The following is a 21,947-nucleotide window of genomic DNA, read 5'->3' on the forward strand; positions in this document are numbered from 1 at the left end:
CCTGTGGAGCTTGCTGCTTTGACAGGTCACCAAAAGCAAGTATCTGCCAGGATTCAGAACTGAACTGAATATGCAAATGAACATATGCACACACCCCCCAATATATATTTATATACACATTTATAAATAAACAGCAACTATTTTTAGAAAGGACAATAACAACATCAAAGGAATCTGGTGAACAAAGGTGCTCTTCATTTGTCATGGACTGGCCTTTGTTGTATTGAGACTGGGCTTTGCCTGATCTGCCACGGGTTCTCCAGTGGTCTGAGTCTGCTCAAATCCCAAATCCCAAACAAGCAGCATTGGTGAGGGTGTTGGATACACTGTAGATGACAACAACAACAACCTAATGGTTAGTAGTGGATGAGAAGAGGAATAAGTAAACACAAGCAAAGTATGCAAGTCGCTTTATTAAAAGCATACCCATTGGGCTGCTTCTGCTACTTACAGTGGCCAATAAATTCCCTCTGTCCTAACACACTCGAAGTGCCAGGATACATTATTCAGCACATGAGTAATCAACCACATTCTTTTGGCTAATAGTAAGTTGTTGAGCCAGACTCTTGTTCATGAAGGTCAATAGCAACACCACTATGGTAGCTGCAGAGCATGGCAGAGCCTTTTGGCACCATACCCACCAGATTAAAACAAGGATCCGTGCAAGGATCCCATGTGATGAAGGCTACAAGTTTCCCAAGTGGGAGGAGGGACTCCTGTGGAGGATCAGGCTGTAAAGTCACATTGAAAACCATGGGAAGGGACTCAGCACCCAGTCAAATGGAGGACGAGGTGTTCACGTGGCCACCAGAAAAACCAGTTGGTCTACCGGATTTTCTCTCTTCGCGTGGAATGATAATTTGGGTTCTGAAGGATAATTGGGGAGTTGAATTTGAGGGTGGCCTTGGTACCCTGGGGGACTCTGAGCCAGCTGCTGTAAAGGAACCGAGCAGGGGCTATGGTAACAGTGCTTTTTCTCATGGGTTTTGAGACTAGGCAAGCTGTTGAACTCCTGTATCAATACTGTGCACTGCAGCCGTAGTGCTTGCCAGAGAAGAAAGCCCCTCTACTTTAGGTTTTGTAACATATTCTCATGCATGGCTCTGTTCCCCCTCTCTCTCTGCTTGCATTAGGTTAAATGCTGCTGAAGTAGACTAGCCTAATTATGGCCTTTCATTCAAGATTAATATGAAGCCATTAGGCTGGTTTATGCAACCAGGTAGCTGAGCAATAGAAACATCTAAAACAAGTATGAGGCAACACTGGAGGCTGAAACCATGCAATCAGCGGGCCTTCATTGTGAAAAGGCATGGGAAACAGGGGAGCAAGTGCTGCCTTCATCCACAGACTTGAGACAAAACTCAGCAAAGAGGACAGAGGGCTACCAAACCCACCACCAGTCCAACTCAGACTGGGGGCTGAGCTAAACAGGGGAGCTTGCCAATCCCAACGCCCCCATCACTGCTGTTACTCACACCTCCCTCTGTGCTCAGCAAAATAAGCTCTGGTAGCTCTTTCCCAGACATGGACAACTGCCCAGTTCACTGCCAGCTTCTTCTCTGAGCAGAAACACCTCCAAGAAACTTGGGTGTTTTTCTAACAGCTGGATCAGAAAAGGCTAATGGCACAGCAATGCTTCTGGAAGCTCTCTCTCCCTATGCTCCAAAACATCGTGCTTACTTTTGCAGTTGTGGTTAGGTGAGATGCAGGGAGATTTTGTTGGTAATTAACTGGGTTTTCACTGACTTTTTTAATGCCACCCTAGCTATTTTTTTAAAAGGAGGGATTCGGTGACATATGAGAGAGGCTAATTAAGAGAGAAAAATCAATTGAAGAAAAAACAAAATTTGATTGTAAGGAAAGAACACAGAATTTCAAGACAGGATTTAGGAGACAGAGTTTATGAGACAATAATGGAATTTTGAATAAATTATTGATTTGAATATTAACATCTGCTAGCAAATCATATTTAAACTGACTTTTATTTAAGGTAAATTTTTTTTTAGAAGGCCTTTTCTGTTGAAGCTTAGAGGAAAGAAGACAGATGCACCCCCAGATCCGAACATACACAACCACGTGAAATTTCAAGTGAACTGTACTTCCATCTCCCAAGGGAGAAATACTGAGAAGGAGACACTGATATGGTAGGTATTGCGTAGTCCTGCTGTGGGACCTTCCTGCCTTCCTAGGGCATGGAAGGACCTTTTTGGAGAGAAATTTCTTTTGGGCAACACTTGATGAGTGTGAATAGGTTTTAACTCTTTTGAAAGTGGGAAGGAATTTGTATACTTCTATACACCCAGCAGGTACCTTTGATTTCCAGTCATGCTACTGTCGATGGACAACTGCAACTGTTTTCATGCAACCCATCACTTCCTTTAAAGCTCAGACGGCAGAAAAGCACCAACCCTTACCCTTCACATTTCTTATTTTCATCAGGGCAGGATGCAGAAGTGCCAGGTACTTTCCAAAGAGGCAGTCCCTGCTATGTAGAACAGACATTCTTTGCTTAATACTGTCATGATTTCCAGCTTCCACTGCAAAACACAGAACTTTCACTGTCAGGAGCTAGAGAGAGCACACACACGCACAAACACATTAGGCACTTTGTTTTATTTTGCAAAAAAAAAAGAGTCTTTATATATAAACCATTTCATTCTCTCTCAAAACATTCTACAACTATACAGCTGTTTGCTCCATCATTTGCATAGGAAATACCACAATACAAAAATAAGGTAGGGGGGAGGCAAAAGAAGCAAAACAGCAACCAATTTCTGCATGTGTTTCCACGTATAAACATTTGAAGCCTTACAAAATTATTTACATCGTTTGTCAACTATTTACATTGAGAGCAACACTTCTAACTATAACAAACAAAACTATAATTTATCAAGTATACGTAAAATTGTCTTAAAAAAAAAAAGAGTCTATGATATACCACAAATAAATAAAGACAAACAACAGTTTTAACAAAGCTAGGTTTTCCTGCAAGACCCTTTTTTGGTATTTTGATTGTCTATTCTAGCCTTTGGTTGACAGCTTAATATTACGGCTTGTTAATTTCAGACACTTATTAGGTTTGTTTGGTTTTCTCCTGTTGTCTGGCCAAATCCTACCTGGTCTAACCTCATCTTTGGCCCTTCATCTACGATTTCAAGGCTGAGCACGGTGGATCAAAGTCATAGTTAGCATAAAAGGGCACCATTTCATTGACTTCAGTGGAATTTCAGCTACTTCTGTCAGCAGAAAATTTTTCCCTGCGTGTGTCAATCTGAACAGTGGATTAACTAAACTGCACTGTAATTTTAAACAAAATTACTGTATCCTTTACCTTCTAGCAAATTACATCCAATATCCACATGAAACTAGATCATACTGGTGCGCTGAACCAGCTTAACATGTCTGTGTATGGAAACTGCATCCTAAATCCTTCTTTTTAAAGTGATACTAAGTTTAGCTTATAGTAAGAGGTTTAACATTCTGTTCATTTTATCTATCCCCACTATTTTGGCTTCCAACATTGACTTTACAGTTCATTCCACATGTTTTGCCCTTTTAAGCAATTTGAAAACAAAATCCTGCTTTGAATATTCAGTGCACACCATTGAGTTAACAGGTACAAAACATCTGACTAAATTGGTACTATTTTGAGAGGTATTTAAGTAACTTTTCTTTTATAAATGTGCCATGTTATCAAATGTAAAACAACTGTTTTTTTCAGATGTTTCTTAGAAAACTTTTGTATTAAACCTAAAAAGCTGATTTGCATATTTACAAAATCTTTGTCATAGCAAACATGCAACACACAGAACAAAATGCTTTGTTCTATGGCTGTTTATTAATTTTTCTATGTATTTTATATCCACAGAATGGCTTAACATTAAAAAAAACCCTGCATGTACTTAAGTATGTCCAGTAAAAACCTGTCTGATTACAGTTCATGGCTTTTCCACTGTGTGCATTCTTCTGCATCCTCTCTTTGATTTGTTTACTAAACATTGTCACAATAATGACAGTGCTTTGGTCAAAACACTGCAAGAGGAAAAAAAAAAAGTATAAAGCTGCAATGTGTCGAGATATAATACTTGTAAAGAGATGAAACCTGCTGACTAAAGCCATATACATCATGAAAGCAAACAAACGACCGAACACTCTGGTAATCGTGATACAGTGTCTTCCCTTTTTCTGCATAAATATACAAAATATACATTTCCAGTTTCTTTTGAGATTTCTTTTAAATGGATATACTCAAAAATTCAACTAATTTCAGTTGTATGTTGAGAGTCAATAGGAAATTGCATAGATACAAAACAGCCGCAATGACCAGTCCAGCTCTTAGTTCTGATGCCTCTTCATGTGGAGCGCCAGGTGATCGGAGCGGGAGAAGCTCCGGTTGCAGACGGCGCACTGGAAGGGCTTGGCCCCCGTGTGCTTCCGATAGTGGCGCGTCAGTTCATCCGAGCGGGCGAACCTCCAGTCGCAGCCTTCCCACGTGCACTTGTAGGGCTTCTCACCTGGAAGAGAGCACGGAGAAATGAACTGTCAGCTCTAACTCTCGAGCAGAAAACTGATGTGGGTCCACACTGAACAGCATCGCACCTCAATTACAAACGAGCTGACATATCCTAATTATTCACAGCTCTATTCATCAAGCCCCAAACTAACAGCCCCTTTGCTTTTCTCAGCAAATTTTGCTCTTGAAAATGGGATTTAACACCTCAGTAAAATGCACAAAATTTTCAAACATGCAAATTGGAGAGAGCTACGGTACAGAAATGCAGGGTTAAAAAACCTGCATGAGATCAAAATATTCTCCTTTATACTCACCACAGTATGAGAGGGAGTAGGGGGAAAAAAAAAGCGGTCTCATGTGACAATCCAGCCTGGTTTGTAATTTACACTTGCACCTTTCAAAAATGGGTAAGTTAAGTTATACAGTGCTTTTTTAAGAGGTCCGAAATAGGAAGGAAGACATCTATAAGGATTCTTCGCACTGTGCAGATCTGTTCAAGAACTTCTGATGTGTGAAGAAAGGGGCACAGTGTGTTACAAACACAACAGGGATAGTATTTTCTAAAATGTCACAAGCAATAAAAACTTGTGGTATCCTGCTTGGGGCTAGCTATATATAGGAGAAAGCACCTCCAAGTTCAAAGCACCCATTTTCAGAACGAAATGTCTTTAATCAGGTGCTTAAGTAGCCATATTTTAGAGGTGGCAAGTGCTTGCTGTCTTCAGCAGTCTATACTGACATAGGAGGAACATGGCATCTCTGAAAACTTGCTGTGCTACAGCACCTCTGAATGCAACTTCAAAATAACCACCTAGTCTTGAATATACCAGCCCAAGCAGCTGAAATGTTTGCAATTATCCATTTTAGAACTAGAAACACAGTATTTTAAGCATGCCTACAATTTACAGGTGTTTGTTGAAATGGGAGAAATATGGAGTAACACAGCCATGACGACTTCTGTGTGAAATCAGAATTTTACATGGGTATGTACACCTGCCTAGGAGCTTGTGTGGGCATGATGTCACCATACAAGCAAGCTTCATATAAATAAAGAGGTTAATGTTTGGTGTTGTTTGACAAAAACACCTTTCAGTTGGGAGAGTGAATTGCTATCTATATATCTTATATTAATTTGACCCATTTGGCAAGAAGAGAAAGAAAACCGAGTGTGTCAAAGCACTTGGCAGTAGCTTCGTCTGGAGCAGTAACTGACCAAAGCTGAGCTTCTCAAACAGTTCTTTCTAATCCATCTTACAGATCTTCTACATCTCCACTGATCTCAAACCTTTACCCTGACAGCAGTGTGAAGTGCCTCATACTTTTCCCTGTTTTACCTCCACACAAGCATGTGGAAGAAAGACAGAAGACAGTATCCTGCAATCAGAGGGCTTATTCTGCATCAGTTATGCAGGTAACACCATCTGAGAAGCTCCAAAGCATTACTTCAGAGGCACTTATTTATCATGCAGATGAAATTATGAAACTGTTTTTGTCTGGGAGTTTCTACTGCTTCATCTGATGAACTAGCAACTTTTCTACCACTGAGTGCAGAACCGGCCCTTTACTGCTAATGGGGATGTGACTTTGCACTGGCAGGTGTTGTCACAACCAGAACCAGACCTTTTCAAGAAAAACTAACCACCTAACAATCTCATTGCATAAACAGCAACTGTGATTTATTGAAATCATGCTGGAAACATATCCCTTAGGAAAAACAAGAGCTCGGCATCACCTCTCACAGAATTTCTAATTATTTCGTGGATCACAAATCAGAACAGAAATCATCACAGATTTCTGTCACAGCTGAATTTACTCTGTCTGAGTACATTCTGAACTTAAGAGTAAATTCTGATGCTGATTAGGACTGGAATGATCTATCATACAGGATTCTTTTTTGCTCCACGAAACACATACTGTAGGCTAAAATACAGATTTCATGCAAACCCAGTGTGTAAAGCTTTTCTAACACCAGTGAAGCTGGCTGAGATAATACATTTGGTCTTCACAGTAAAATGACAGGAAAGATCCCCATTCAGTGAGGGGTATTTTGCACTGTATAGATGATCCTCAGTATATTTTAACTGGGTTATTGATGGAGGCTGTAAAAGCCTGTGTTGCTGATCCAAAAGCACAGCACCAGGGAGATGATCTTTGAACACTTTGTGCTAAAACACACGTACACACACAGAGGTTACACAAAAGCATTGCTCCTTGCATTTGAACTGTCTTAATTTAGAGCCAATGTATTTATTTCTTTTCCTCATTTCTTTTTCCTTTTCTCCCTATGTACTTTAAATTATTCTTTAGAAGTCTTCACTCTAAACTGCCACATTACATCTGATGCTGAGTCCTGTGAGCCCAACACCCTCACTTTCCAGGCAGAGCACATACAGTCAGGCCTCTATCTACTCCGAATGCTTCCTCTTATGTTTTGCAGACTTATACAAGGAATGACAGAGAAAGTAAAGAGGGCAGGAAAATAGCACTGGTTAACAAAAACCTGGGAACATCCAGACCGGACTGGAATGGGGACCTGGAGATTAAAATCAGTTTCCAAGTCTGGCACTGAGGAGGTACGAAGTACACGCAACTTTCACTGAGTGTCGGACTGTGCTGCACGGTAAAAGCAGCCTCAAAGTCGTCCTGTGTAGGTGGCACCTGACCCTGTCAGAGTCCAAACAACAACAAAAAAAGCTGTTCCTGGTTAAAACTTTTCCTAACACACAAGCAGTGTCAGCAGGTACTGTGAAGGCTCCTGGCAGAGGAAGTGCTGGTGTGCTGGCAGTCTGGGCAGTGGTGATCCCTGTGCCCTGCTGGGTGCCATGGCATCCCAGACAATGCTGAGTCCCACGGCCAGAACCCCCATCAAACTCCAGGGCACTCAACGTTGTAGAGACACTGTTTAGAAACTCACCACACTGTCATGGTCACTTCACTGCCTGCCATAGCCATGAACCCTCCTGGGCAACAGCGCTGCGCTGGGGAAAAGCTCAGGCAGTGCCATGCAGAGCAGCACCGCTCCTCCTTGCTGGCAGACTTCCGCAGACCTGAGCTAAACCAAGCGCTGCTCAGGGGATGAGCAGAGGCAACGAGCTGGTGCCTTACTCAGATTGTTTTAATAGTGTTACTTTTATGTACTGGAAATTAAAGCCAGAACGCTGCTTTTAACCCCTGCTTTAGCCAACAGAGAGAACTGGAAAATGTATTTTTAGTGCCAGTGTAGAGGCCTGGATTATTTTGAATAAATCCTAGGGGTAAAATACTGAATATCTATGTTTGTAATGCTAGTTTCCGTTGGAAAGTTCTATTTAAAAACTGAATCAATTTCAAATGTTTTCCTTTTGGGCAAGAAGGAAGGGGGGTAAAAAAAGGTAGGTGGAGATTAATTTTCACTCCTTCAGAGCAAGCAGAAGAACAACTAGCTGGTAGTGTTTCCTCTCTCCCAACCTATACACATGCTTTTTGTCATTTAGCAGAAATAAGAATTTGGTTTAAGTTCCTGCAAGCAAGGGAAAAAGAGTCTCACATTTTTTCTGAACGGATCCTACTTCTTTGCTGAGCTGACTTTAAAGCTCTGAGAAACCTGGGTTGAAGACTTATTTTTTAAAAAAGCAGGTATACACAACAAGAGACACTGAACTCTTTATCCACTATTTTCGTTGGCTACATAGTAATGTAAGATTTGTTTACTTTATTGATTGTGCGAAATACAGTAGCCGTAAAGTTTCAGAAGTATTTGGTTTTCCTCCAGCAATTTAGGGCTTCTATAGGGTGTTAAACCAAGAATGCCACTGGTCATCAAATACGAGGGCAGTACGGCTCAGTTACTGGAACACGACCGTGGTATCAAACAGATATTTCACTGTAAAAGCAAGAAAACAGCTAACTCCTCCACTTCAGGGGAGCTTCCACGGGATTTGTTAGAATGTCAACACTGTTCAACTAAAACACCATGGAGGAAGCTGGTACCGATTTCCAGCCAAATAGCACACTCCAACCCTTTCTTCCCAAGCCAGAAATATTATACACAGCACTTCTGGGAAACAGAACTGCCTTCCTTTAAATTATACTTCAACAGGATAGGGATTTCATAAGTTTAATTGGATTTCTGCAAAACCTCCTTCCAGTATCAATGATTTAAAATATTTTGCTAGGCTTATACATCACAAAATGTATTTTTAAGTTCATGAGCTCTTAATATGTATCCATTCTCCAGTTTTAAAAAAATACATTTGCGGAGCATGAGAATGAGACTTGTATTTGAGCACAGAAATTTTAAGCCCTAATGTTTAGCTTGGAAGGTCTTTTAAAGAAAGCACGCAGTAAGAGATAAGGGAGTTTAACCTGAAGGGAGACTATTTTGCTTCCAAAGTACCTATTAGTTATAAAAAAATTATTCATACTGCTGTGAGATTACAAGGATGTCAAAAAGATGTTTAGATGTTCACATAAAATACATTACACTAACCAGCCACCTCAACAGATAAAATCTCCTCTGGCAGATCCCATGGTTGGGGTTTCTTATCAATACCACAAGAGAGTGGTCCGCAGCAGTAAAGCAAACACACTGTGTTGCCTCTTCTCCCTTTAATTTCTCTTCTTCTGATTCAGTTGTGCCAAAATACACCAGTTGCTTTCCTAACATTTAATTCCAGTTGCTGGCAGTGACCCTCATGGCCACGCTCATTTGGGTAAGGCACAGTGCCACCAGTGGGGGGGTGACAGTCATTTTGAAGACACCCTGTTATCTTCAACACGCAGCCTCTCTTCAAGAACATGTTTCTGTTTGAAATTATTTGGAGAAAACAAGTCACTGACAGCCTCCATTATTGATGAGTCTCCCCATTAACAAGAAAATAAGCTTCCTTATTTCACAAAAGAGTTTTATGACTTTATTTCTGCAATTCACTGCTAGGACGGCTTTCTTTAAAAATAAACTTGTAAACAGCAAGGGCTGGATTTTCAAACCTAAAGTTAGGTAACTCTATTGTTATGCAGAAATCCAAATACAGGTATTACACCAGCCAATGCCTGCAACTTCACTTGTTTCCTATCAGAAATTTCTGTCAGAGCAGCGAGTTTGGAGCTTCCTAAAGGAATAAAAAGCAGCACACTTTTTCAGAGACTTCAAAATGACAGCACCCGTTTACAGCTCATAAGGGTATAAAAGTATAAAGACAGCCCCTCCTCCAGTCTTGCCATCATTTTAATATTACTTGTGCTTATTATTTCCAGTGGCAACTGGTTGGCCTTAAAAATATTCAACTAGGTGTGATAAAATTGTGGCAGGCAAAGCCAAAGTTTCTGCACCAAAACTGCACCAGTTATGTACGTAACTTTTACCATGCTCAGCTTTAAAACAGATTATTAAAAAGATTTATATTGTCTCAAAGCTTTCTGGTGCATTTGTCTTCAAATTTTTCACATGTTAACATCAGTTGGCTTAATTCCCTGACATGCCATAGCCTCAAATTTTAGAAAAAATGAGAACAAATGAAATGTTTTTTCTATTTTAGTTTGCTTGAAATAGTGTTTCTCTAGCTCACAGCACCATAGTTTTAAACTCTGACTGGGTCACGGGACCTGGATGCAGTTACTTGGGTGTATATCTGCAAGCATTCAGAAGTTTTTTGCTCCCAACATTTACCTAAAATCAGACCTTCTTTCTATTATTGACTAAGTCCTAAGTGCTGTAGTCGTCATTAAAAGAAGCTTCTTGGCCTGTTTTGGTTTTGGGCTTTTTAGAGAAAGAACAGAAAGCTGAGTTTTCAAAACATATAATCCCTCAGGTGTTTAAAAGCTCTTTAGTGCACTAAAATTCTCAGTTGTCCAAGATGGAGATGGATGAGAGGGCTGACAGCACACGAGGTACATCCAGCTCATTCTGTGAGTGACAAAACATTCAACGACATTTAGTCCTTAAAACATCCATCCATAAATGATATGAATGAGCAACATATGCTGCACACTTTTAAATGCAGTGAAGTCTCTGCCTACTATAGTAGTGGCTAAAGGGGGACTATTAAACACTACTTCACAATGAAACAGCATTTTAAGGAATTTTGTAACAGAGAGATTTGAGCTGAGCACAAAGTCCGATCACCGATAAATGAAGCATGAAGAGGAATAAAAGATAACTGACTGGTGATCAAAGAGGATAGTGAAAGGAATTCACTTTCTGACTACAGAGGTGCAGAAGGCATTACCTTCTCAGCACTCCCACCAGTGCTTGAAGCACACTTATTTTGCTAAGTGTTGTCTTACGCAGTTCAAGGATTAGTGGGGAATCTTGACTGGCCTGTGCAATGGTTTATTTTCTTTCTGGTATAACATTCTGTCTTAACAGAGGTGGTCTCTTCAAGGAGATATGCAAACAAAGAGGAAAGGAATTTTTTTTTAAGTAGGTTTATAAGAAATCCATGCCATTTAGGGTGCACGGCTGTGTCTACACATCCTGTGCTGAAGAACACATTTCCTTACCTATGCTGTGGTACAAGAACTTTAGCTCTCTCACCAATAACACTAGCTTTTGTACAGTCAGATAAGAGGTGCTCTTAAAATGGAATTTATTAAACACATACTGTAGACTTCCAGATTTGCATCTACTGTATGCACACACACACCAAAGAAAAAAAAAATTAGAGCAATACATTAAAGCTATTTTAACTCAAAGCAAGGCACTGTACACTTGCCAAAATTAAAGGTTTTAATATGTCCTTAATCAGAGTGTTAGAGATCCCTGAATATAAATAATGCAGCCTGACAGGACAGGAATGCTGCTACCAAGATACTCAGACTAAACTAGGACATTACTTAAATGTTTCTAATCTTTCACCAATGGGAGGTGCAGGTCATCTAACAAACAACAAGCAACACACTACCCTGGATGGAACCAGGAGTCAATCGTCCCAGTCAAGCCTCAGAAATTAATTACAATAAAGAATGTCTGATCAAATAATGGAAAATTTTAATCACTGGAAATTGCTGCGAATCTTGGGACTGTATTAGCCTATGTAGGGCGGTCTCAAAATGAACTATATTTAAAGCCGGTCTCTTAGGTCAACAGTTTCCTTATCAAGAATCAAATATCCTGGAACTGAAGTTTAATCCTCTCAGGGAGCAATTGACAGAAACAACAGTTTTTTTAAGCTTTCATGCTTAGAGGGACTTTCTAGGCTTTTAATCAAAAAGATAATATTAGGCTTTTCTTTCCAGTATCTGAAATCTAACAGGAATACCCCCACCTGACACCTTGGAATTTAATTCCTGCTTCGTAACAGTTGTATGCTGGATACTGATGAGAATGATCAGTAATATTTAAATAAAATTTAGGTTTATGCTGCTAAGATTTCACCTTCTTTTGAGCAACACATTCAAACACTTCTCATTCAGCTCATGACTTCAGATAAAAAAACCAGATCATTCATGAAGTGTTTGAAAAAAATGCATTATTTTCCCTTAAACTGTGGTTGGCACAGGAAAATAATGTACTTCCATTTCTCAGACAGGCAACTAATGGATTTAGCAGAATTCATAAATAAAAGATACTAACACACCCTGCAGCAGTGCCTAGCAACACTGCACTTTAATGCACTTTGTCAACAGTTTTATTTAACTCTCTTCCACTTTTCCTTATGGTCTCTATCAATGATGGCATTTACTGACAGCTCCTTCAAGTGTAATCTATGCAACTGACTCATCTAACAGGTCAAAGAAACTGGATCTGCAAAGAAATACTACTTAATTGCTGTTTTCACGATTTCAGGATGAGGTTTGCTATGTACATGCAAGGCTGCAGCCTTGATCCAAGGCAGATTCCTTTGGGGCCTCCATTCCTCATTTGCGCACCAGGAGTGAAATCCCTTCCCAAAGTCTTGGTGTGATTTGAGTTGATATATGTTTTCCCAATGTGCTTTCCTTCCAGCAGGAGCCCAACTACTACTTGTCTCCCCTTCGGGACCTGGGGCATTCTGAATTCCCAGGCAAATGTCACCACCTTTAACAAGTGTCCCTATACAGGTATAATAAACTCAAGAGTGCTGAGTTGCAGGGACTGCTGAAGTCTACTGCTTACAACTGGTTCTAATTCTGATGTACCATCAGTCTAATTCTGGATCTATTGAGGCAGAGATCTAAAATAAAATAAAACGTTTAACACCTTGAGGAACCACACAAGTCAGCAGCTGTTCTGTGCCTTTATAAACATTTGAAATAACCAGGGACAGTGGAAGTATTTTGAGTGCATCTCATTAGAGAAATGCCATTTCTCTTGAGTTATCTCGGCTTCCACTTCCCATCACCAAATACAAGCTAGATCTATAGATAGAGATGAAATAGTTCTGCAGTTAATACTAGAAACTATTAATGGCAAGCCCACCATGTGACCAGAGAACATGCCTGTACAAAGACTCTGTATACGGAAAACCAGTATGCAGCTGGAAAATGTCCTCAATGTGCATGCCTTGATGTGTTCAAAACAATCACAGATTTTCCTCTTAAAAACATACACAATTCTGAAGTGTGCAGCTGCTCACAGAAATAATAAAACCCCCCTGCACTACAGGTAGCATACAGGTATGGTATTCCAGGTGCCTGCACAGCAAACAGTCAATGTCCACAATCCAAATGTTTGGCATATAAAGAAATCTAAAAGGATACGTTATAGGATTGCTGTTTCTAAATGATTACTTGATCTATATGTATATACTCGGATGCCAGAAGAAGAAGGAATGAAGTTTATCTGCAATAGGCAAGTAACTGCTTTTCCCTGGGATCTGGCATGTTTCAATTTGGACATGCAGCTATTACGCCGGAGCTTCCCGGTGGCTTTGCTGCCGAATAGCCCGCGATAAACGCGCAGCCCCCTCACACATTATACACCACAGCTGCACAATGCCGGCTGCGGAACGAAACTTGTTCCATGGCGAACAGGTAAGATTATTTTAAAGATTATTTTAAAAGAAAATTCCTGCTTCAAAAGGTCAAAAAACCAACCTCTTTTGAAAGACGTTTCAATAGGTACTTTAAAATACTGGATACCATTTTACCTGTTTCAGAAGCAACTATCAGATTCAGGTATCATACTGAAGTGTTTTAAGGTATCAAAATGTACCACACACCTGCTCCAGAACTACATGGAAATGGACAAAAAGTGTTCTGTGTCTTTTCAACACTTGAGCCTTTGCTCATATTCTGTTTTGGGGCTGCCAATCTACCAACTAAAATTTATTTCATCATTAACAAATGCTAAAGCATTACGTAGGGAAAGAAAAACGTGTGCCTGCTTCAGCAACTGGTACAAATACACAACCCTATCTTAACTCTTAACGGGAATACTGGATTCCTGATCAACAGCAAGAGTCCAGTGTAATTACATTAAATCAGCATAACTATATCACTTTATACCTCCTGACTTGGTGTAAGGTAAACAGCTTGGGAACACCTAGAAAGAAAAATAGATGGGATTTTCCTCTTGCCCGTCTTCTGTAGTTTCGTTTAGATGTAATTAATGAAGTCTGACAGTGTGGTCATATCTGAACTGAAAAAAAAATAGACTGCAGCCTACATTCCATCTATCAAAAGTAACATTTCCTTTAGGTTTGTTCTCAAAGAAAATCTACTAAACCCAGGGAAAACATTTTTGAAGAGAAAGGCTGCTAAATAAATACTGTGAAAAGGCTGAGATTTTCCAATACAAAAGGAAAACCATAAGGTCTGTCTTGACTTTTAATGGCAGACAAACTTTGCTGCAGGCTCTTTTATTTTAAGATGACAGATTGCTGAGAAGGGCGGGGACTGGTTGGGATGAGAGAGAGACTGCAGCCAATTTTAAAAGGTATTGTTAAGAAACTAAGAATAAGGAGAGAACAACTTCAGTGGTCCATGATTACTAAAGAACGGGTTTAGCCAGATAAACAGGTCTGCTATCCCTGAAGGGATTTGAAAGAATATCACACACAACTTTATTAAAATGGATTACGTGACATTTGCTTTAGACTTTGAAGGTAAAAGCTTCACAAAAGTCCTTTAAAAATGTTTTAAAACTAAAAGAATCAAAACTTATTAGTGCTGTATGAATTCACAGTTCTGGGGGGATGGGATGCACAGAGGCACACACCCTGATTTAGCCCTCGGCATCGAGTCCTTTGGAGATCAATAACGAGATTCCCTTGCACTCCTGGGGGAGCTGAGCAACTTCACAGGTTTCCCCGAGTTTGCACCTCTTTACCTTTACATTCTTTTATTGATCAAACGTTAAGTCAGAGATCTGGCTCTTAAAACACACTTCAGCCATATGTTAAGGCAGAGATCAGAATCGGTGCTGGAAATCTTCAAGTACGAAGTGAATATTCAAGAGAGTTAAAACTAATCCAAACTCTGAAATACTGCAGGTAACAGGATACGGACTCACATTCTTGCATGTAATGCACGCTTTAGACAGTTTATCCCTTCATTCACCTCCCCAGAAGACCCTTTGTGTTACAGACCTGCTTAAGTTCACTAGATTTTTATCTAAAACAACATTCTTGTTTCCATGAATACATCAGCTCCTCTGACCTTTGCACATTTACCCACATTTCTAGGTAAAAAAGTGAAGGCAACAATAAACATTAGTGACCCTAAGCAATACATGCTAGCAATGAGGTATGTATTTCTATGCATACAAGAACTACCTTTGTAAACCCTGAAGTCATTACTACTCAAGGTACAGAAAAAGATATAAATTGATTTTAAAAAAAGGAATAGCGTCCATTTCAAATGCTGACTATGCAATGTTAATGTTTAGACTAAAGCTTTGCTTTTATCTCTCTTCCTAGTTATTTTATAATAGCAATCAAGATAATTAAAACTGGCATTTAGTTCCTGGCTGAAGTGCGCAAGTGGAAATCGTACACTTAAATTCACAGATTATTTATTAAAGGGGGTTTCTACTCTCTGACACTACTCAGATTTACAGCCTCACGAAAATACTCCTTTCTTACTAAACTTACTGCTAGTGATTATAAATTAAGAATATTTTTAACAGCATTGGTGTTTAGTCTGGTACTAATTCAAAACAATAATCTTCTACAGTTGCTTTTAATTTTTCACTGTACAACACAGGTAACTTTCATTTCAGAAAACAAGATTACCTTAGTAACACTTAGCCTGGACATACTCAACTTCTTCACAATAATCTAACAATCCATTTATAATAGCTGCTGAACAGAAGGCCTTGTTTCCATAGAGATAGTGCAACATTTTGTTAAATCATAGCTCAGGTGAAAACTCACTCCTTGAACGGCACAGCCGTAGCGCTGACAGTCCGCTTCAATAACAAAGTTGCTTGAACTGTGACTCGTGTTTTTCTCTGATTCTAAGCCCATGCATAAAAGAACCAAGGTTCACCCTTGCTTCTAAAAACAAGAGTCGCAGCTCTCTCACTTCATTTCTTTACAAAATCAGTCATGTGCTTTTCACTGATTTAGCATGAGTGGTTCTTTACCAAGATCCCAGCAAAGAACTGTCCTTAACAGTTTCAGGTGTGCTGGTGGTGAGCTATGTTTTTCTCTTTCTCTCCCTCTCTACTTCTTCCCCCTGCCTCAGCAGGTGAAAGCCTGGGAAGAACATCTGGGGCAGTTCCACCTCCCAGCCACCGTCCTCAGCACTCACAGCTCTTGTGCCCACACACAACCAACGCCATCCCCAGCTCTGCTCTTCACGGGCCCAGGAAGAGGGACTGCCTTTGTAGCTGCAGGCAGTGTTTGATCAGGGTACAAAAAACAAGTGTGACACACTGACACTTTTAATTTTCTCCATTTTAATGTCTTTCCCTGACAGAAAAAAAACCCTGAAATTATGTCCTTTTTTTTTTTTTTAATATAAATATGGAGAACCATTTGTCTTTCAAAAAAATAATAAAGCCCACTTAATGCCAAGGATGAAGTAAATGGACAGATCTTGGGAGTTTTCATGATGTTTCTGAAAAATTCTAAGATTAAATAATTCTAAAAGGTCAGAGAGAAAGCCCAAGCCAGAAAATTCTATCTACTCAGATAAATCTTCAAAAGTAGAACATGTTTACTATGTTTAATTCACTGTTCGTGGGGGGAGGGGGAAGATCTTTTTTTTAAAATATTTTACTGGCATTTTAGACTGAAAAGGAAAGTTTCCATCTACTTTATTGTCAGCTATTTTGAGTTCTGTTGAGGTTTAAAAAAACTGCATTAATAAAATAAATTTTACTTCTCATTTACCAATATTCAAATATTTTGTAGCTGAACTGCCAGTCTGTCCACACCACTCTAGAGAAGACAGGGAGAAGCTGGCAGACCCAGCGTGCTGGCACTGTCAGAAAACACGTCAGCCACGAGCGAACGAGAGACAGCGAGAGAGCGAGTACATACCTGTGTGAGTTCTCAGGTGCGCTTTTAAGTGAGAAGACTTTGTATAAACTTTTGTGCAGCCTACAACAAAAAAGAACCAGAAAAGGCAAAGAGGCTTCAGTAGGGAGAACAGAAACACTCCACACTACGTTTAAACTTCCTCATTCAATGCTGGGGTACTATCTGGACACATTTAAGTTTACTACTTTCTGGCATCATCTTTGCCATTTAGAAGTAAAACTTTATATAGAACGCTCCTAGAGATATGTTGCTTTACACAGAAAAGAGAAAAACATGTATGTTTCAGGCAGACTTACTCCTTTGTAATGTAGTATATAGGCCAATAGCTACAATCTATGTACAGTAACACCTGCTACGTAGGTCAACAACTTTGCAGGGGGAGATTATTTTTTAAAAATTTCCAAGAGGACTTGATCAAGCCAGACTCTGTGTCATCATCACCCAGGGCTCAACATAACTCTTCCACTGGGTATTTATCATCTGGCACACTGAATGGGTGACACGGCACCAAGAGTTATGTTGGTAAAGGGGAGCAGCAACTTCTCTCTGCGCTACAATGGGTGTGCACGCCTTGTATCTGGGATCATGTTGTACATGGAGGCACACTTTATAGCCAGGTCCCTCTTCCCCTTCAGTATAGAAGGCAATCCATCTGTGCACAATTTTCAGAAACTGTTTTAATGGATTTACGAGGGCAGCTGAATCTCTTGTTCGTAACAGGGAAGAACGGCCGTGGCCTTGGCTACTGGGAGCTGAAATTATTCTTGCTCTGCCAGAAAATTTAAACTGAGCTGTACTGCCCTGAACAAACTGAGCCTCTGCTCCATCATGGATATTGGACAGTCACACTGATTTACACTAGCAAAGGTCATATTTTTTATTTTTTGTTTTCTATAGAGTCCAATTTTTTGTTTTCTATAGAGTCCAAATTGGTAAAATGAGCCCAAGAGACTGACAAACGACATGAAGAGTATCTATTACTTAAAGAATGTGGGAGTGCTCCACTCAAAATAAAACAACAATGAAGACAAATTCTACTTGGACAAAAAACTATTTGGTTCTCCCTAGGTGCAGACCACTAAAGAAAACCACTTATACCTCATCCATGATTATTCACAGGTTTTTTTTTCATTGCAAGTGCTTGGATTTTCTGGCACAGATTGCTTACCTGGGTAGTCACAGTAATGGATACGTCTTTTCTCCAAATCTGGGTTACTTCTCCTGTTGTATCTGACAGGTTGGATGTTCTGGGGGGTTATGGGCAGAGTTGCTGGTAAATTCGGGTTGTGAATCGCCAGCTTGGATGCTATAGTTGCGGCATATGATGGAGGAGGGGTTAAATTCTGCAGCATCTCTGCTTGTCTATCTGGACTTCCAGGCTCTGAGCTTGGGGGCGAAGGAGGGAAGTAAGTGGCCTGCTGCTGCAGAAACTGGTTTGGCATGGTGTAGGTACAGGGGGGGATGCCCTGGAACTGTTTCATCGCAGTCTGTGGGACAGCCGAGGAGAGCGTGTTAAGGCCCGCCATGGCTGAGGGCATGGAGACATTGTTAAGGGAGTCCATCACGGCTGCCTGAGGAGTGGTGTTGGGCATGTCTAAATCCGGTGAGCTCAACAGCTGATACAACTGGCCTTGCTGGGGCGTGATGGAAAGATGGACATCTGGAGTAGGAAGCTCCTGCTTGATGAAAATGTTGTTCACATCAGGAGTTTGGTGGGAGCTGAAGATGCTGGTAAATTCGGGGAGGGCCTGAGTGGGAGCAGGGCCAGGGGCAGGGGCAGTAGTTTCGTTCTGGTGACTGAAGATGGTGACCGGCTCTGTCTTGATGTGGGTTACACAGGGTCGCTGAGATTTGTACAGGCCAGTTCTAAGGTGGCTGATGTCGGGTAGGAAGACGTTCATGTTGATGCTGTAAGGCAACCCTTCACTGTCAGTGAAAAACTGGTCTACAACCGAGGCACTGTCTCTTCTGTATTTCTTATGTTCAGGGATGACAGGAACGGGCGGGAGCTGGGGTGCCAGGTATTTCTCCATTTCACATCTTGTCTACAAAGACAAAACAGACCATAATCCACATGATTTGTTACCAGCTAAGAAAGATGATGGCATCTAAGTCATGTGAGGTTTTACAAATAAAAGGCAATACTGTTCAGCCAGCCACAAGACACCTACGGAGGAAGCTATGAACGCTCACACTGATGAAAACCTGGTTGATTTTACAATCAGCACACTGATTAACATCATCAAGGACAAGGAGATAAAGTCATGGAACAAGCTGTTCACACATTAAGACCAATCTGATGTTTCAGCATACACAAAGTTTTCATCTTTTATGCCTAAAAGACAGTGTGAGGCGCAGAAGTGACAGGCACTGTGCCTAATCTGCAGATCTCCTGCTCTGGAATTCACTGCTTGAGCAGGGTCACTGCCTATCTGTTTCACCCGCTTCTCTTTGAAATGCTAACTGTAAAAGCCACATCCTCAGCTGGCTATTTGAATACTAATCCTTCAAATAATGTTTTTATATATATTTCATACTTCCATGATTTTTCATCCCTAGAAGAACAGTATTTAATTAGAAATACAACACCGAAGTGTAAAGTTATTAGTAATATCGAATAAAAAGAAGACGGGTTGACTACATCAGAGTACTCTTTGTGTAAAGTGTCTCCAGGACTACACTTAAACCAATAATAATCTATGCAGTGTATAATTGGCTAATAGCGTGATAAACATATCCCTATCCATGCCTCGGTTCTCGGAGAGCTCTTTAATTACTGGAAAATCATCCTCTTAGCACAGTAGTGCGAGGGAATCCGTGGGTGGCTGGAGCCCTATACATTACTGGTGTACAGTCATCGGCAAAACATTTATCACGCACTCTTCAGTGGGCAAATGCTACATTCCCCCCTGCCCTGTCAAGAGAGCGCTCATACCAGACCCGTTTAGCACTCCGCAAGCAAAAGCAGCTGACAAACAGCAACTCTGCCCGAAAGTGGATTTTAGGACCTTTCTTCAAAGACCCCCGTTAAACACCACAAACAAACACAGCCGCCTTCCCGTCCCTTTGATCTGGATCTGCCCCGACATGCCAGGCTACTTTTTCCAGCTCTTGTTTACGAGTCGAGGGCAGCTCGCTTTGAAGACGGGGAGTTATTTACTCGTTGGGGAAGACACCACCGAAAGGCAGCGCCCGACAGAGCGCTGCCCGGCACCGGGGCTCTCTCCCCGCCAACCCGGGGGACGCCGGTGGCTCTCAGGGCGCGGGGAGCCGCCCCTGGAGCGGGCACCGTCCGCGGGCTGGAGCCCGGCTGCGGTTGGCACCTTCCCGCTTTTAGCTCCTCCAGCTGTTTGCCTGCGGATCCGCTCCCAAACAGCCTCCTGGGACAGGCACAAAGTCCTGGGAAGTCCCCCCTTTACCCGGTGCGTCGTGTGCTCTCCCCCCCCCCGCTCCCCGAACATGACTCCCTGCGTGGGCGAGGAGGACAGGCGGCCGCTCTAATTCTGCCGCCGGGCAAGTGCGAAGGCAGCAGCTGTAGCTTTCAACACACCCGCGGGGGCAGCCCCGCTCCCCCCGCTGCCCCGGGACGGCCCGGCCGCCGCCTCCGGAGCCCGCGCCCCGCCTCGGCCCCGGCCGCGCTCCGCCGGCGGGAACACGGGAGCGCTCCCCGCTCCGCACGGGCGGGATGGGCGCGTGGCCGCTCCCCGCACACACACACGAACACATACACACATATACACACCCACACTGCCGCTGCCGCCACAGCCCCGCACTTCGGTGTCCGCCGCCCTCGCCCCGCAGCCCGGCCCCACCCAGTCGCGCCCGCTCCGCAGCGGCCGCTCTCGCCAGGGCGAGGCGCGGTGGCCGGGGCTCTGTGCGGGCACCGAGTGCCCAGCGGGGGCTGTGAGCGGTGCCCGCTGCCTACCTGCACCATCTCCTCCGCCGGCAGGGTCGCGCCGCCGCCCCCGCCGCCGCCCCCCGGGTGGTGCTGCTGCTGCTGCTGCGGCGGCGGCGGCTGCTGCTGCTTCAGGTCCTCTCCGGGGAAGATCGCTGCCTCCCGGGCCCCCAGCACGGGCTTGAGCTGCGCGAACACCGGCTCCTCGGGCTGCTGCACGGGCCCCAGGCGGGCGCTCATGGTCAGCACCCTGGTGGCCATGGGGCTGGCGGCGGGCGCGGCGCGGACGGGCTGCCCGCCGCGGCGTAGAGCGAGTGACCCACGGGCGGCTCCGGGCGGGCGGGCGGTGGCTACTCGTGCGCTCACTCCCCAGGAGCACCAGCCCAGAGCGCATCCACTCCGGTGTCGTCAGTGCCTCCGCCTGTACCTGGCCGCCTGTACCCGGTGACACACGCCCGCCTCTATTTCACCCTACTCCACCCCCGGCCCCCCCTATACCCCACCCAGCTCGGAGAGGGGGCCGGCCCTGCCGCCCGCCCTGCCTACGGGGAGCGCGGGCAGCTCCTCCCCGCCGCCCGGCCCGGCCCGGCCCGGTCCGCCCCTGCCCCGCAGCGGCGGCACCGGCGAGCGGTCCCGATCCCGATCCCGATCCCGATCCCGATCCCGATCCCGATCCCGATCCCGATCCCGATCCCGATCCCGGTGCCGCCTCCGGCAGGGCGGTATCACCCGGCAGCAGCCGCGGAGCGGTGCCCGGCGCAGAGTCCCCGGGAAGGAGCGGCCGGCGCGGCGCTCGCCCCGGAGTGGAAGCGGGTTTTCAGCAAGTGCGGCGCTCCGCCGAGGTTTCTCTCGTGCTTTTACTATTATTTATAGTCTTGTAAAGAAGCACTGCTAATGTGGGCACTTTAAAGCAACTGTCTTGTCCTACCTTTCATCTTCAAAAGGGTTTTAAGGGCAGACATTCAGATTAATTATTTTTTGTCCTGAAGGCAACTCGTACGCGAAACCCGCTGCTAATAAATATCAGCCCAGCGATATACATCCCCGCCCCCCCCTCCTCCATACCCTGTGAAAATGAAGTTTTTCAGCGTTTTACAGAAATAGCGCAGAGGACAAGGAAGAAGGAAGACGAGTAGAGGAAAAGAGGTAGCGA

The 21,947-nt window shown here is 43.1% G+C and overlaps 1 protein-coding gene across 2 annotated transcripts; it reads right to left on the reverse strand.

The window, feature by feature from the left end:
* Positions 1-2,598: 2,598 nt before the first annotated feature.
* Positions 2,599-21,214, reverse strand: KLF5 (KLF transcription factor 5). 2 transcript variants are annotated; one of them, XM_069009153.1, is made up of 4 exons: positions 20,825-21,214; positions 18,068-18,944; positions 16,900-16,959; positions 2,599-4,514 (listed from the first exon to the last, which is right to left on the reverse strand). In XM_069009153.1, the coding sequence occupies exons 1-4, from the start codon at positions 21,053-21,055 to the stop codon at positions 4,336-4,338; spliced, it is 1,347 nt and encodes a 448-aa protein (XP_068865254.1). In that variant the 5' UTR covers positions 21,056-21,214; the 3' UTR covers positions 2,599-4,335. The 2 variants fall into 2 exon arrangements, with proteins under 2 accessions (XP_068865254.1, XP_068865263.1); XM_069009162.1 differs by lacking the exon at positions 2,599-4,514 and adding an exon at positions 9,211-9,295.
* Positions 21,215-21,947: the final 733 nt, after the last annotated feature.

This window comes from Aphelocoma coerulescens, chromosome 1 (genome assembly GCF_041296385.1).
Source record: "Aphelocoma coerulescens isolate FSJ_1873_10779 chromosome 1, UR_Acoe_1.0, whole genome shotgun sequence".
Classification (NCBI taxonomy): Eukaryota; Metazoa; Chordata; class Aves; order Passeriformes; family Corvidae; genus Aphelocoma; species Aphelocoma coerulescens.